General features: G+C 38.4%; 1 protein-coding gene and 1 long non-coding RNA gene across 2 annotated transcripts in view; one reads left to right on the forward strand and one right to left on the reverse strand.

The window, feature by feature from the left end:
- The first annotated feature begins 2,984 nt into the window (after nt 1-2,984).
- LOC147135063 (uncharacterized) overlaps nt 2,985-16,899 on the forward strand; it is a 41,123-nt gene continuing 27,208 nt past the window's right edge. The window contains exon 1 of the mRNA XM_086055169.1: nt 2,985-3,370. Within this exon, the coding sequence (XP_085911295.1) occupies nt 3,268-3,370 (103 nt within the window). The 5' untranslated portion in view covers nt 2,985-3,267. The remainder of the gene's footprint in view (nt 3,371-16,899) is intronic.
- Nucleotides 11,044-12,548, reverse strand: LOC147135064 (uncharacterized). Its single transcript, XR_015090084.1, has 3 exons — nt 12,475-12,548; nt 11,428-11,502; nt 11,044-11,164 (listed from the first exon to the last, which is right to left on the reverse strand). It is a non-coding gene; the product is annotated as an uncharacterized LOC147135064 (long non-coding RNA).

The following is a 16,899-nucleotide window of genomic DNA, read 5'->3' on the forward strand; positions in this document are numbered from 1 at the left end:
CATTTGTGTTCTTGGTGTTGGATTTGATCAAATAAATTTCCTCCCAAAATGCAACTTATACTCCAGTGTGACATATATGTTTTTTTCTTCTTTATTATGCATTTTATGGCTGGTGCGACTTGTACTCCGAGCGACGTATAGTACGGAAAATACGGTAATTGAAAATATAAATAAAATATGCAATAGGTCAGAACCTTCAGTGGATGAAAAAGCGAGATTACATGTGCTTCAACTCCATCTAGATCAGTGCTTCTCAATTATTTTCTGTTACTGCCCCCATAGCAAGAAGAAAACAATTCGCGACCCCCACCCCACCACCCAGTCTCCGCCGCAACTATAAATAATAGCATTTGTCTATAAAATAGTTATAGGTACACCTCTGCATAACATTGTACCCTTGTTAACATAAAGAAAACAAAAAGAAAGAGATATAGTTCAACTTACAACAATAACCTTATTAACAGTGTTTATCAGTCTGTAAAAGAAAATATTTTAAGTGCATCAATTTTCCTGAAATTCAAAAAATAATAATATCCTTGTTTAAGCTGTAAACATTTTTGACAGACTTATTGCACCATTTGCTGCTGAAAATAAAATTCAACAAAATCAATAAATAATAACGAATTCAAATTAACTTCAGCAACATTAACTCAGGAGCACAATATATAAAACACTTTAACCTACAAAACAAAAATGAAAAAAACAATTCGTTTTTTTTTAAAATCAAAATCAGGAAGCGAAAATTAATTGCTACAATGAGCACGTTTTGCAGCACACAGCTTCTCAAAGCGAGGTTTGAAGCATGATACTGCACCTCTCAGCTCAAAAAAAGCATGTTCCCCAGGGTCACACGTGCCCCTCAGCATCGCACCGTGCCCCCCCCCACTATTTGAGAAGCACTGAGCTAGATGAACTTTATTTAGAAAAGGCAAACGGTGCCTATGTAAGGTCAAGAGCCAGGTGGCTCGAACATGGAGAAAAAAAATCAGCCTACTTCTTCGGCTTAGAACAACACAAACGATGTAAAATGATAGTTAGTAAATTGAAAAAAACCAAATCAATAATTGAAGATCGAGAACAAATAAATGAGAAAATATGGTACTTTTACAATAATTTGTACAAATCAAATTTCCAAGAAAAATAATGTGATTTCCTTTTTGGAATAGTTAATGGCAAAATTAAGAAAATAAGTGAAGCTGAAAAAAAAAATTCTCGAGGAAAATTTAAACATATTGGGAATTGAATCAGCATCAAAACAAATGAACTAGGGGAAAACACCAGGAATTGATGGAATAACAATGGAATTTTAGAAATAATTTAAACATATTTGGAATAAGATAAGGTAAGATAAGAATGCCTTTATTGATCCCACAGTGGGGAAATTTTCATTGTTACAGCAACAAAGATATAGGTCACACAGGGACGGCGGCATAATGTGGCCATTAATGTATAACATTGACGGCAAACATTTAGGATCAAACCTATGTAAATATACGCAGTAACATGTGTATATACACATGTATATTCACACCAACCTACATAAAAAGTATGAGGAACACTAATTTCGGCCTGTACATAGTACAGAGGAAAAAATACTCTAAGTAAGTGACAGTGCTGCAGTGCTGTAGTGAAATGTAAGGGACAGCATTGGATAAAAATAAAACTAGACTAACAGTAGTGGGGAATGTTGAGTATTGCACGGTATTACAGTAGTGGGGAATATTGGGTATTGCACGATATGACCTCAGGTGCAGACATCAAAAACGTGTTGTGCAATGCCTTCATGGAATGTATAGAAAAGGACTATTATCCACTACAATGAAAACAGGATTAATAACATTATTGCCTGAAAAATAAGGATCTACTGGAACTTGATAATTGGAGGCCTATAACGTTGCTTTGCAATGATTACAAGATATTAGCACTGGTGTATGCAAATCGACTCAAACACATTTTGGCTGAATTAATTGAAGAGTGGGCGGCACGGTGGTCGACTGGTTAGCATGTCCGCCGTCGTGGGTTCGATCCCGGCTCCGGCCTCCCTGCGTGGAGGCTGCATGTTCTCCCCGTGCCTGCGTGGGTTTTCTCCGGTTACTCCGGTTTCCTCCCACATTCCAAAAACATGCATGGTAAATTGATTGGACACTCTAAATTGCCGCTAGGTGTGATTGTGAGTGCAGATGTTTGTTTGTCTCTGTGTGCCCTGCGACCAATTCAGGGTGTCCCCCGTCCACTGCCCGATGACAGCTGGGATAGGCTCCAGCGCGCCCGCGACCCTTGTGAGGATAAGCAGTATAGATAATGGATGGATAGTTGAAGAGTATCAATCTGTTTTCATTAAAGTGGTATTTACTTTTATGTTTGCAGATATATTATATTTGCACATTCATACATTTCGGTATGCTCGTTTGTGTCGTGCAAGCAGCTGAGTATTGTGTTTAATCTTCACTTGCAGCTGCTCCTGCTTGGTTAGTTTTAGTCGGGTGAAAGAGTGTCAGTGTCAGGAAGTATGTGCTTGTACTTGCCAAGTGAAGAGTAAAAGCGCTGTTAACTCACTCTATCCCAATGACAGATTTATGTCATTTCACAAAGGATCTGAAAAAGTAGTACTGAATGAGTTAAGGAACAAATCAGCCTCCATCCTTCTGTCTCATTTTATAGTGTTCCATCAACCACCAACGAACCCTCAAGTTACACGAATTAAAAAAATGCAATGCTGCGTTTGCTTGGCTAAAAAATAAATAAAAGAAGCAAGCGCTGTGGCATCTACGGCAACTCCACTTGAACAAACTTTGTGTGTCATGCGAAATTTAGTGTATTAGAAAAATACACAATCAAAATCCACCTTAACGATCATATATTTAAAAAAGACAAGTAAAAACTAATTCACATAATTAAAGTGCATTATTGTATTAATAATCATTTATTTTAATACGTGTTAGTAATCATGTGTCCAACATGTTTGTCCTGAAGGAGTTGCCGTACATTGTTCGCTTCCGAATGCCAAACTACTGCAGGAGCTTAATTTATAATAATTAACTTTAACAATACCCTTTAAAATACCTAATCCTTCTTCGTGTATTACAAGTGAAAACACTAAAGATTCGACGCAGAACATCCATCGTTACTTCATTGGACCATAACATCACTCGGTCAAGCTTCTGGGCCTAGCGTAGTTTACCTGGCCTAGCTTGCTAGCCGCTAACATTGAGTGACGTTTCGTTGCTTAGCAGATATCAACGTCGATGTCATAATTGCCGTGTGAAAATGTGTGCAAGAAGGACAGCAGAGTACGAGGAGGAAAGTAGTGGTGCAAAAGAAGACAACTACGCTGTTTCCAAGAAGAGTCGAGTTGGCTCACACAGAGCAGGTTTGTTCTCTTCTCGTTCTTGTCCACGAACTACTTTTACAACATTGCCGTGTTTGTTTTTAATTTCGAGACCTTCGGTTTGGTCACTGTATGACGTTACATTGAATACGAAGTTAATAGCCAAACTCGTGTAACTTATCGTGACATATATCTTTCTCCGAAACGCTTATCCTCATGAATTACCCCGTGATGGCGCCTATCCCAGCTGCCTTTGGACGAGAGGTGGGGTACACACAAAATTGAATGAAATAATCAAACTGTAAAATGGTAATTGTAAGAGTACGATTAGAAAATGGCCGACGACCGTTGCTTGGACACATCGAGCTGCAAAAACGACAATAAATAAATAATTTGCACTATGTCACATAAATTAGGGAAACGATTAGGGGCCCGTGCACGGCGCGTCATCGCTGACGTCGGTACCTGGATAGCCGCCATATTGGGAGCGCACTGGAGGCGACGTGACTACTGTTATACCCAAGACGAACTCGCTGTGTTTATATAAACATGGTGAACCGTTGTAGTGTTAGTGGGCGCAGCAATGCCACCCACGATCACAGAGGAAGAACATTTCAGATTACACTGAGTTTTTATACGTTTCTGCTTGGTGAAAGACGGAGGGAACCCTCGTTTCGGTCAAAACGAAGTCGGATGGCTTTGTTATCAGCTGTAAGACAAAAACATTTCACCATAAACAATACAATACAATGCAACTTTATTGATATAGCGCATTTCATAACAGCTTGAGCTGTAACAAAGCACTTTACAAACAAACAATAAATAATAATAATAATAATAATAATAGTAAACAATCAAAAGGCCATAATACACAATTGTTGATCAATAAATTAACATGAAACACTATTTACAATTGACACCGGAAAAGACTTGAGCGAGAGTATGCTCCGTACATTTTCAAAGCGGTAAATTAAAAATAAAGTTTAAAATCCTCTTGCTTTATCTCTTTTTTTTCTCTTTTGTCTCACATACGTGCATGCACTCAGTGAGTGAGGTAAAAGGAAAGAAGGAATGATCATCGATCACATAGACTGTTTAAAAGGAAATACATACGTTCGTTTGTGTAGCTTCCCACACAAAAAAAGTTCTATATGGTTTATATGGCAAGCATCATATAACCCATATTTAAATTGAGTAGGATTAGCAGTATATGTCACATACACACGTCAATATGGCCCATTTCTTACCAGAAAGAACCCATAAATCATGTAGGAGATTTTCAAAATCTTATATGATTATTATGAGTTCAATATACGTTTTATATGTGATACAAATACATATTTAATAAAACACATACATGAATTTTATAAGAACATATTAAAGTTTATATAGGAAATCACTTCATTTTATATTCATCTAGTAAATTATACACTATATTACCAAAAGTCGGCCATTGAAATGTTCAGAATCAGGTGTCTTAATTACTTAGCCTGGCCATAGGTATATAAAATCAAGCACTCAGGCACGCAGACTGTGAAACAAGACATTTGTGAAAGAAGAGGCCGCTCTCAGGAGCTCAGTGAATTCCAGCGTGGAACTGTCATAGGATGCCACCTGTGCAACAAATCCAGTCGTGAAATTTCCTCGCTCCTAAATATTCCACAATCAACTGTCAGCTCTATTATAACAAAATGGAAGCGTTTGGGAACAACAGCAACTCAGCCACGAAATGGTAGGCCACGTAAAGTGACGGCGATGGGTCAGCTGATGCTGAAGCGCATAATGCCAAGAGGTCGCCGACTTTCTGCACAGTCAATTGCTACAGAGCTACAAACTTCATTTGACCTTCAGATTAGCCCAAGTACAGTACGCAGAGAGCTTCATGGAATGGGTTTGCATGGCCAAGCAGCTGCAGCCAAGCTACACATCACCAAGTGCAATACAAAGCGTTGGATGCAATGGTGTAAAGCACACCGCCATTGGCCTCTAGAGCAGTGCAGACGAGTTCTCTGGAGTGATGAATCACGCTTTTCCATCTGGCAATCTGATGGACGAATCTTGGTTTGGAGGTTGCCAGGAGAACGGTACATTTCAGACAGCATTGTGCCGACTGTGAAATTTGGTGGAGGAGGAATTATGGTGTGGGGTTGTTTTTCAGGAGCTGGGCTTAGTTCCCGTGAAAGGGATTTTGAATGCTTCAATACCAAAATATTTTGGACAATTCCATGCCCCCAATCTTGTGGGAACAGTTTGGAGGGGTCCCCTTCCTCTTCCAACATGACTGTGCACCAGTGCACAAAGCAAGGTCCATAAAGACATGAATGAGAGTCTGGTGTGGATGAACTTGACTGGCCTGCACAGAGTCCTGACCTGAACCGGATAGAACACCTTTGGGATGAATTATAGCTGAGACTGAGAGCCAGGCCTTCTCAACCAACATCAGTGTGTGACCTCACTAATGCGCTTTTGGAAGAATGGTCAAAAATTCCTATAAACACTCCTCAACCGATGTGGACAGTCTTCCCAGAAGAGTTTAAGCTGTAATAGCTGCAAAAGGTGGACTGACATCATATTGAAATCTATGGGTTAGGAATGGGCTGGCACTTTAGTTCATAGTATGAGTCAAGGCAGGTGAGCGAATACTTTTGGTAATATAGTGTAAGCGTCTTAGGCAACTTGAATACTTTTTTAATATGTTCTACATACGTTTTATAAATGCAATCTAAAATGTTTCTTATACAGTATGATACAAATAAGCAGGGCTGTCCCAAACGATTATTTTTCTCCCGATTAATCTATTGACTATTTTTACGATTAGTCTAACAATTACTTTTTCGACTAATCTAGCGATTATTTTTGACTTGACGATTATTAATTCAAAAAACACTTCTGAAATCTTATTTAAATTCATTGTTCCTTAAAGTAAAAAAAAAACTTTTGAAATTGAATGAACAGTCACATCTCTTTTAGGAAGGCATCATGACGTGTGAACATGAATGAGGTACTTATCTATACATAACGATTAAACAATGTGTGCGTGCATGTGTGAACAGCCCAAGTAAAAGAATTAACAAGAATAAATAACTAAAAAATAAGTAACATCAGTTTGCTTAAACCTGAAACAGATAAAGCAGAGCATACTTAACTATTATAACAATGAAAAAGCACACATTATGTATTAGTACAGTCACGGACTTGGGTTAGCAGGCCAGTGTTTCCTCTCATTTTAATTTTTTTTTTTTTTTTTAAAGCAGCGGGAGCAGGACATCATTACGATGTGCATGCTGTGCTGCACCCAGTGCCCACAGAGAGCTTTCCGGAGCAGATAACTGATGTCGCGTGTTACTGTGAAATAGCTCCGCCAATGTTAGCTACATAATGCACAAAGTTGAAACACAGCACAGCGTAACTTTGACTGCAAACCGCTGCTTCGAGAAATGAAACAACGATGCACGTTAATACGTCAAACACAACAGCAATTTCAGTAAAACCGGGGGATATTAGTTAGTTAGATGGACTTAGGATACTCCAGCTTTCTGCTTTCTCTCGTCTTCCAGTAGTACTCCTGAGTGACGTCGCTTAAGGTCTTCGTTCATGGCTGATGTGCTGCTGTGGTACGCCAACTCAGCTTTACAGAGGGTGCAGACGACCAACTCGCTCGCCCTCTCTTTGTCTATACTTTGGACGTTTCTGTCCGCTTTTTTAGCGGTATCCGGCGCCTCCGCCATTTCTAATGTGCGCGCTTGTTTACAACTGACGCAATGCACGTGTTGGCGTATTTACGTCATCGACACTTGAGCGCACATACGTGCCGACGTATTTTACGTCATCGACGCTTGACGTCGACGGTATGTTGTGCGTCCCGACGTATTTACGTCATCGTCCAGGTCGACTATGCCGACTAGTCGGGACAACCCTACAAATAAGTATTCAATAAAAATACATACATTAATTTTATAAGAACATTAAAGGTTATATAGGGAATCACTTCATTGTGTGAAGGCGAAGACCTTCATTTCATATATTTATCTCGTAAATTATAAGTATTTTAGGCAATTTGAATTCATTTTCAATATGTTCTACATTTTTTATGTTTCATATATGATACAAATAAGTATTCAAAAAAACATACATACATTTTATAAGAACATAGTTTATATAGGAAATCACTTAATTTCATATATTCATCTAGTAAATTATTTATAGGCATCTTAGGCAATTTGAATGTTTTTGCTAAATTCTACATATGTTTAATAAACACAATCTAAAATGTTTGATATATTATACAAATAAGTAATCAATAAGATTTATATATCGTCGCTGTCATGTGAAAAACACTCATCTCAATTTTAATTCATTGTCTTATTGAACATGAATCATGTTTCCACGTTACAGACATCGCATTAAAGTGAAAATTAAAAAAGTTTCCGAAATTGGAGATCAGTAATTTTCACAGGACAGAGACGATATGAATGTTATTAGACCATCCATAAAAATTATGTATGTTACGTATAAGGATAAAGTAATGGCAACATATGTTTTCCATACATTTCTCATAAGCTTCACAGTTTTTAATTGTATGTCCGTTTTAAAGACATATCCTTTGCATATAGGAATGCATATGATAATCGGTTTTCTGCACGTAAAATACCTATAATTTGAAGGGAATTTATACTAGCTTTATATGTTTAGCATACATTTTTTACATGTCATGTGATTAAACTTACCCAAAACACATATGGCAAGCACACCACTGCATATTTTTTTTACGTGCTGTGTACCACAGCACATTTCATGCCAACCTATGAAATTTAAAAGAGCAACACAAAATAACATTTTTTCATGTGTAGTTTTTATAGTTACAAACATGAATCAAGTGACATTTGACACTATGGTGGCACAGCAATCAGATCACAACAACATACAACACAATTATTTCTCAATAATCATGAATCATCTCATCTGATTAAGATTTATTGATCACAGTTCTAAGTAAACTCCCATTTCTTTTTTCTTTTTTTACAATAATACATTGTAGGTGCCTTCTCTATTCCAAGCACTGCATTCTGATTAAAACTGTGTTGGTTGGAATATGAGTTAAGCGGCAGAATTCAGCCGTACTGTCAAATAAAAATGACATCAGAGTTGCTCAGGGCTCAGGTAACAACCAATCACAGCTTAGCTTCAGAAAACCGGTGAGCTGTGATTGGTCATGATGTGAGCTTTGAACAACTGTGATGTCATTATCGGTTCACAGCAAGGGGCGAAATGGCTGCCCCCTGAGATCGATACAAATAGGCGAATTTTGCTGTTTCATTTATATTTCACAAACGCAACATCAATCAGAATACCGTGTTTAGATTGGTTGGGCTGTAGAGAACATTTTTGGGGGTTGACTTCCTCTTTGAACATATTTTTCAACAGATGGCACCACAGAATTAAAAAAAAAAAAAAAAAAATATATATATATATATATATATGTATGTATATATGTATGTGTATATATATATATATATATATATATATATATATATATATATATATATATATATATATATACACTGTAAAAAAAAAAAACGGTGTTTTTACGGAAAAAAAACAGGCAGCTGTGGTTGCCCGAATAATACTGTAAAAAATACGGCAGACTGTAAAACACATTACAGAATAACCTGTAAATTTTACAGTATAAAACTGTAATCCTCTACAAAATTGACATGATAAACTGGTAAATTCAACACAATTTTGCAGCTAAATTAACACAACTATGCCTTTTATTCAAGACATTTTTCCCGTATAATTTACATGCAGCAGTTGCTTATTTTACATCTAATCCCATTCAATTTCACTGAAAAAAACCAGACGCAATACATTATTAAACATAAAAGCCTCATTAAAGATATGTGATTTTACTGAATTATTCTGCTTATTTTATTAAAACGTTCTGTTTCATGCAATATAATTTGTAGTATTAATTACGATGTTTTGTTGTGAAATAAACATCTACTTACTATCATTGAATTATTTGATGAAAGTCTTCATTAAATGAGTATTACTGGTAAATACGGACATACACAGTCAAACTGACATTGTCTAACCAAGATTTTCATCTGTAACGTTTACTGTTAAAACTAAAACCACCAAAAGAAAAATTAATGGGACACAGATAAAAAGTAGACCGCTTCTATACTTGATTACATTTAAACTGCTGTGAGTTTTTGTTTGACTTTTACCAGAAATGGGAATAAAACAGTGACCTGTAGTATGCAGCAACTTAAAAAAAATACAATACCAATTTGTCATTTCAAACCCCAATTTTATTGTTTCAAAAAGATATGCAAAATACTTTCAGTTTTTTTTTTTTTGTAACTATTCCTTTTCCTCTTGAAAAAATCTAACATTTGGAATAAGGACTTTACTAAAAAACAAATACACGTGCAACAAGACTGTCACAATATCTTCATCTGTAACATAGTAATGATGCAAATCTTTTTGTCCATCTCAGGGGGGGTCATTTTGACAATTGGTGTCGACTGAAAATGACATTACAGTTGCTCAGGTAAGAACCAATCATGACTCAGCTTCAGAAAACATGTGAGCTGTGATTGGTTCTTACCTGAGCAACTGGGATGACATTTTCAGTCGACAGAAAGTGACAAAATGGCCACCCCCTGAATTGTCTAAAAAACGGTGGATCTTACTGCTTAACTTATATTCCACAAACTATATTAATCAGTATGCCGTGTTTAAGTAACCTTGGATCAAATTGAGGGCTCGGGTTCATGTGTAGACGGGCACTGCTGCTCTTCTCCCCTTCCATGCCATCTATGTTTATGGAGAAGTATCTAGGGAGAAAGAAAAACAAATAGATTCATAAAATACAGATTTAGAGACACACACACAAAGACAGACACAGAAATTCACAAAACACACACATCAACACTGACAGACTGACTCACAGATGCACTAAAACTCTGCACATTCATAAACAATCAAACTAACAACCTTTTAAAGATGTTAATCTAGAATGTTTATCATTAAAGGTTAAAGAATGAACCTACCCCCCAAAAAGTTATATGACTGAGACATCACCCCAGAGGTCAGACCATGACTTACTTGAGTCCAAATTCAGATGTCACGCCACTCGTGATCAGATAGGTCTTGGATCAAGGTGAGGACTGTGGGGTTCAAGTGTAGACGGGAAGTCCTGTTCTTTTCTACTTTGGTGCCCTTCTCAGGATTTATGGAGAAAAAGCACCTTGGGGAAAGGGAATAGCAAGAGACAAAATGTATTAATGATAAAGTGACTTCCAAAACAACTATAAAATATCACATCAAGCTACTTTTTACTTGTTTGTAGTTAACATTCAATACAGAGTAAATGTTGGTTGACGAATCCAAAATGACACACCTCTGCAGGAACTCTAGGGTGGATGCCAGCTTGGATGGATAATGGATGTTGAAATTGAAGTGGTTTCCAAACATCACCGTGTGGAAGTAAAACAGGATTGCCCTAAAAAAGGGGGAATCACACACAAATGAAACAAATGGTTATGCACCTGAAACTTTTCTGGGCTCGGACAGTCAGACAGACAGACAGACTCAAACACACATACACAGGATATAGTTCACAACAAAAACAAGAACCAAGAATTCATCCAGACCTAAAAAGAAAACAGACCAACAAAGGGTTAACTTACCACAGACAATGGTGGTAGGGGTCAAAGGGAGCTTGTCCATCTGGACTTCCTGTGCCAGACAGGTGTCCTCCACATTAGAAAGCATCATCGCTTCAGTTTCTTCAAAATAGGCCATCAGCAGCAGGACCATTTCTTTTACCTATGAAAACAGGTAACAACCTCAAAAAGTTCCAGTTCTGGATGGCTTGGCCAGAAAGCTTTGGACCCTCATTGACAGTACATGGCTTTGTCAGCGCATCGGACCCTTTGTACTTGAACTGAGTGATTCGTCGATTCAGATGTGTATATGTAAACCACTTATTTTTCTTGATGAAATATTTCAAATATGTCGTGACCCAAACAAGGCGGGAGACCCGGCTGACAAACATGAAAAGATTTCAAAGCATTGAACACAGAGTTTACCTTAATGCCTTTGACGCCCTCCCCGTCTCCAGATGCGAGATCATTGATGGCTGAATTGTACGTTTCAGGAGTGCGCTGTGGACCACAGACATTGGGATCATTTTCAAACTCACTTCGTGTAATTTCACAGTATCTACAAAAATACTTTGAACAATGAAAATTCTCTGTAAACCCCCCAATGACATGTGACCCAAGGTTGTCACCTGCAATGCTCCTTTAATGGTTTTCCGCCCACAGAGATACCATTCTCCTCCAGATCTTTCAAATCATCTAACATTTCTGAGAAAAGCTTAGCACGGCCAAACCGTTTTAGGTCCTTCTCTGCGCACAACAACACAAGGGACATGACGTCTGTATTTGACCGCACATGAGCAGGCAAATTTGCCACAGAAAGATAGACAGCGATGACTTTTTTTTTTTTTTTTTTTTTAGCAGAGCCAAGAGGATTCACGATTTCAAATGCATCCTGATACAAAATTAGCTTCAGGCAACCTGAATTTTCAAGGTAGAACTTGTTTGACTTAAAGGTTTGTCCCTATACATATCGTTTATGTTTTCCACCGAACATCCTCTGTGTTTGCGTGACATATGAGCAGTGAAAGATGATTTCTTGGTGAACACGTTTTTACAACCAATTACAGGACATGATATAGTTCGCCCTTCAACTATGTGCCCTTTCAAATGTTGTAGCAGCTCTTTTGCAGTCTGAAAATGGCGCGCGCATAGCAAAACGGCACATTTCAAATCAGTGACAACTGCTCTGCTGTGCGTCGGTTCTTGCACATTGTGTAAGTGGTAGAAATTAGCTTTGAAGGTGGGATACGTGCGAAATTACCGTTAGCAGTCGACGCTAACACACTGGAAAACACAACGTGGTTCATTTCTATGAACGCTGCAATGCATAACTTAGTCTCTCAATGTTAGCAGTGATTTGCTACAAAAATGGCATATAATCTTGTTAAAGCTTGAATGCGCGGTTAAGCTAGCTACTCACAAGGTGAAAAAGACCAGACTACTATGACTAGTAGCTAAAGTCAGTTATCTTACCGCTCCTTGTCTCTGCTCATCCACGTCGCGGCTCCTCTTTCACCTTGCTGTCCTCTCCTCGTCTTCCACGCTCCTTCGTCGATTTCCGAATTCCCGCCGGTTTTCTGCTACTCCGTCGTCTCGTCTTCCCTGCTATTGCGTAGTCTCGCGCTGTCTTAACTGCTACTGTGTCGTGTCTTCTCCCGCGTCATGTTCTTCCCTATATTTCTACTCTTCTACTCTTTTTGTCGCTAGTTGTAGCATTTTGTGTCTTGCTGCTCCTCGCTAGTATTTCTGCTTTGGGTCAACTGCTCCCGCGTTAAGCAAACACCCTCCAATGACAGAAGAGTTCACAAACGGTGGCGCTCTGTGATTGGTACTTGCAATTTGAAATTCTAACAAGAATGATCGAAATCCTCTACACACAGACCTTAATTTACGGCAGAAAAGTGTTTTGTAGGGTGAGGGTAGGCTGTATAAAAAAAACCTCGTTTTTTCGACCAATTATGTATCCTATAGTATGGTGCTGCTTTTTTTAACCACACACTGTATATATAATGTAAAACTAAACTAACATTACCTGATAAAAAATATATATTGTAACCTTACTATAATATGATACAAAAATAGGGAACTGATTAACACGTAAGAGCTGTCAATCTAATGTCAAAATATCGACAATTTTTTACCATGATTACTACAGTTCTACTAGCTGTAGGTCTCAGTTCTAAACATGTTTATATTGAGTCTCAACTTTTTCATGTTATCATAATTACAAATTTAAATGGAAATCACAATATAGGAATTTGTAAAATGGTATACAATTAATTTCCGTTCTTTAAACCAATCCATATTGTAATTTTAACTGTATTGCATTGGTTCAAGTATTACAAGTTTTTGATGTATATTATACAGTAATATGTCAATTCTATGCCCTGCGATTGGCTGGCAACCAATTCAGGGTGTCCCCCGCCTACTGCCCAAAGACAGCTGGGATAGGCTCCAGCACGCCCCGCGACCCTTGTGAGGATAAGCGGTACAGATAATGGATGGATGGATGGATGGATGGATGTCAATTCTACAAGGAAATATGATCATTTTCACATACACTAACTGTAAAAATAACAATGATTAATTGTACTTTTTTTTTTTTTATTTTACAATATATTGCTTTAAAATATACACTGATTCATTGTTATTCCATTTACGGATTTTTAATGTCAGGATTTTACGGCATATTAATGTTAATTTCACGGTCATTTTTTACAGTGTATATATATACACTATATATGAGAAGACACGCCAACAATAGGCAGTGTGTGTGTGTGTATATATATGTATATATATATATATATATATATATATATATATATATATATGAGAAGACACGCCAACAATAGGCAGACGGTCTGGAGCAGTCATCAGACTCTGGTTACACCTAAACAAAAATAAAAAGAAAAGAAAAGCAAAGAATAAAAACAAAGAAAATCACCAGTGACGAAATGTTTCTAATTGATCATGACTGAAACGTACGCACTGATGTTGGTTTGGGGGATATATGTATGTGATGGTTGAACAACAGTGGCCTCATATTCACTTTAAAGTGGAAGTCAACCCAAAAATATTTTTTTCAAGCATATGTTCCCAGCAAGCCCACTAGTTGAAACACAGCATTCTGTTTGATTTTGCATTTGTGGAATATAAGTTAAGCAGCAAAATGGACTCGTTTTTAACCATCTCTGGGGGCGGCCATTTCGTCTTCTGTCGACTGAAAATGACATCACAACTCCTCACAACGACCAATCACGGCTGACCTGTTTTCTGAATCTGAGCCGTGATTGGCCATAGAGCTAAACTGTTTAGAATGTGCCATGTAGACGATCAAACGATCTTTCGGCTTTATGAGATCGTTAACACGTTAAACCGCTTAATGATCTAATATCGTCATATCGCCCACCCCTACTCCATAGGCTGGTAGACATCTGCTTCTGAGATCAGTACGAGTGTTACAGGTACAGGCATACGGCGCCAAGTAGCAGTTGTGTTCACCTGAAATCAGGTTAAAGTGTTTAGACAAAAGGAGCCAGCGACACTTGTTGACTGTTGTTCGCGAGGTCTCATCGGCTATGAGAAAATGGCTGCGCGCATGCGCTCTAAACTACAGTGGCAGGTGACTCAGGCTTCCCAGTGGTCTTACACTGCCATCTATTGACCAAATTGAGTACTCGTCGTCTGACACTTAAAACCAAAACAAAGGGAAGACGATAGATTTTAAATCAAATACTATCAAGTCTTAACAAAATAAATAAAACATACATCACTGTGATCACACTCAGTGGGCATCACACGAGCAGAACCCTTAAGTCAGTTTCCTCTGACTTTCGGGACCAACTCTGCTTCGTGGTGACTTTCCGCTATAGCTTACCGTTGGTCGTTGGTCAGGTACACACGTCAGCTGCTTCGCGCCGCCATAGACCTAAACTGTATGGAATGTGCCATGTCGATGATCAAACGATCTTTTGGCTTCATGAGATCGTGAACACGTTAAACCGCTTAACGATCTAATATCGGCATATCGCCCACCCCTACTTGGAAGGTGTTCTTGAGTGTTAAGAGATACAAGCAGATGATAGCAAAGAATAACCCCATAAACAGAATGCATACCTTGGTTCGTGTTGCAAATGCAGTCAGTACCTACCCACTACGCTGGATCACAAGCACCTTCACGGTTTGCTCTGAATGATCCTCACATACCTCCTCCATGTTTAAAGAAACAAACAAATGCATAGAGATCAGTTTAAGTCGGGTGTGAGGAACGTGGGCCAAGATGCTTCAGTTCGTCTCGTCAGTCAGTTGTTTTAGCAATTACATAATTCTCGCATCTACATTTTGCATGCTGTAACCGAACAGAGGAAAGAGAGTATCAAACATGTCATTTAACAACACACCTATCAATACAGGAAAAGCTCTTCTTGCCTTTCCCCAAGTTAAATGAAGCAACAGATGATGGCATCCATTTTTTCCCCTCAATGCTTGGTGACTGTTGGGAGACGGTCAAAAAAATGTTACACTGAAGCTTTTTTTAAACACTAAAAGCGGAAGTCAACCCGAACATCATTTTTTTTTCAAGAATATGTTCCATGCAGGCCCGGTAGTTCAAACAAGGCATTCTGATTAATATTGTGTTTGTGAAATCAGAGTTAATCCACCCGTTTTTAGCCATCTCAAGGGTCAGCAATTTTGTCACTTCAGTCGACTGAAAATGGCATCACAAATGCTCAGGCATCAGGTAACGACCAATCACAGCTCATCTGTTTTTTTAAGCTGAGCCACGATCTGTTTTTTTAAGCTGAGCCACGATTGGTTGCTATCTGAGTCCGGAGCAACTGTGGTGTCATTGTCAGCCCCTGAGATGGCTAAAAATGGGTGGATTTTGCTGCTTCAGTCATATTCCAATATTAATCAGCAGAGCTGGGCACTTGACCATTTTTTGCCTGTCTGGCAGCGACCCTCCACCCTTGACTTGGGTACCCTCCGGCCGCGACCCCCGGCCATATTCATAAACATTGTTGGCCCCTGCCCCATTCCACCCTCCGACCAAAAAAAAAAAAAAAAAAAAAGCATCCATGATTGACGTCGCCGAGAGAGAAATGCTCTAACAGCAAAGGCTTTTTAAAGATCATTAGCTGGCTAATTTACAATTTGAACCCGCTGTGGACACGCTCCAAATGCGCCAGTAGTACTTATCCAACGTATGTGTGCTTACTTGCATTGCAGCCCCAGGATTTGTCGTATTGTATAATTATTTGGGTCCAACAGCCAGCCAGAAGTCGTAGTCAAGTTACTTATTTATTTTCCACACTTCCCCTCCTACATACCAGCAAAGCACTATACACAGCTGGTTTGCTATTTCTGGAAATAGGGATGACGCCAGAGAAGTACATGAACTCCACCTTGATGTAGCTCCGTCATCCTTGAGTCAGTGCTGCGCGCAGCTTGAATACACTGCCAAAAATTGAACAATAATAATAAAAAGAAGCACAGGTTTTGAAAGTAGGAATTTTGGGGGTATGAGAAGCTGAATGTGAGTTGAATGAGTGTAATGACTTGAATTTGTGGAAATTGGGAAGATGTAAATGTGAAAAGTTGAACGTTCCAATGGAAATGAATGGTGAATAGTTAAATTTTTGTGTCTTTTTTAAGTGTGAATGAGTTGAATGTGTGGGAAGTACGAATTTTGGGGGTGTTGAAAAGCTGAATGTGAGTTGAATGAGTTGAATAACTTGAATTTGTGGAAATAGGGAAGGTGTAAGTGTGAAAAGTAGGCTTGTCAAAAATATCGATACTTCGTTACTTACTCAATACGAAACATTTTGAACGGATACAATACTAGCTTGCTGTGGCATCGATATTACCGATACCAAACCACTGACTTCGATACCAACA

The sequence above is a fragment of the Filicampus tigris genome, chromosome 16 (assembly GCF_054856515.1).
Source record: "Filicampus tigris isolate MCC_2025a chromosome 16, RoL_Ftig_1.0, whole genome shotgun sequence".
NCBI lineage: Eukaryota > Metazoa > Chordata > Actinopteri > Syngnathiformes > Syngnathidae > Filicampus > Filicampus tigris.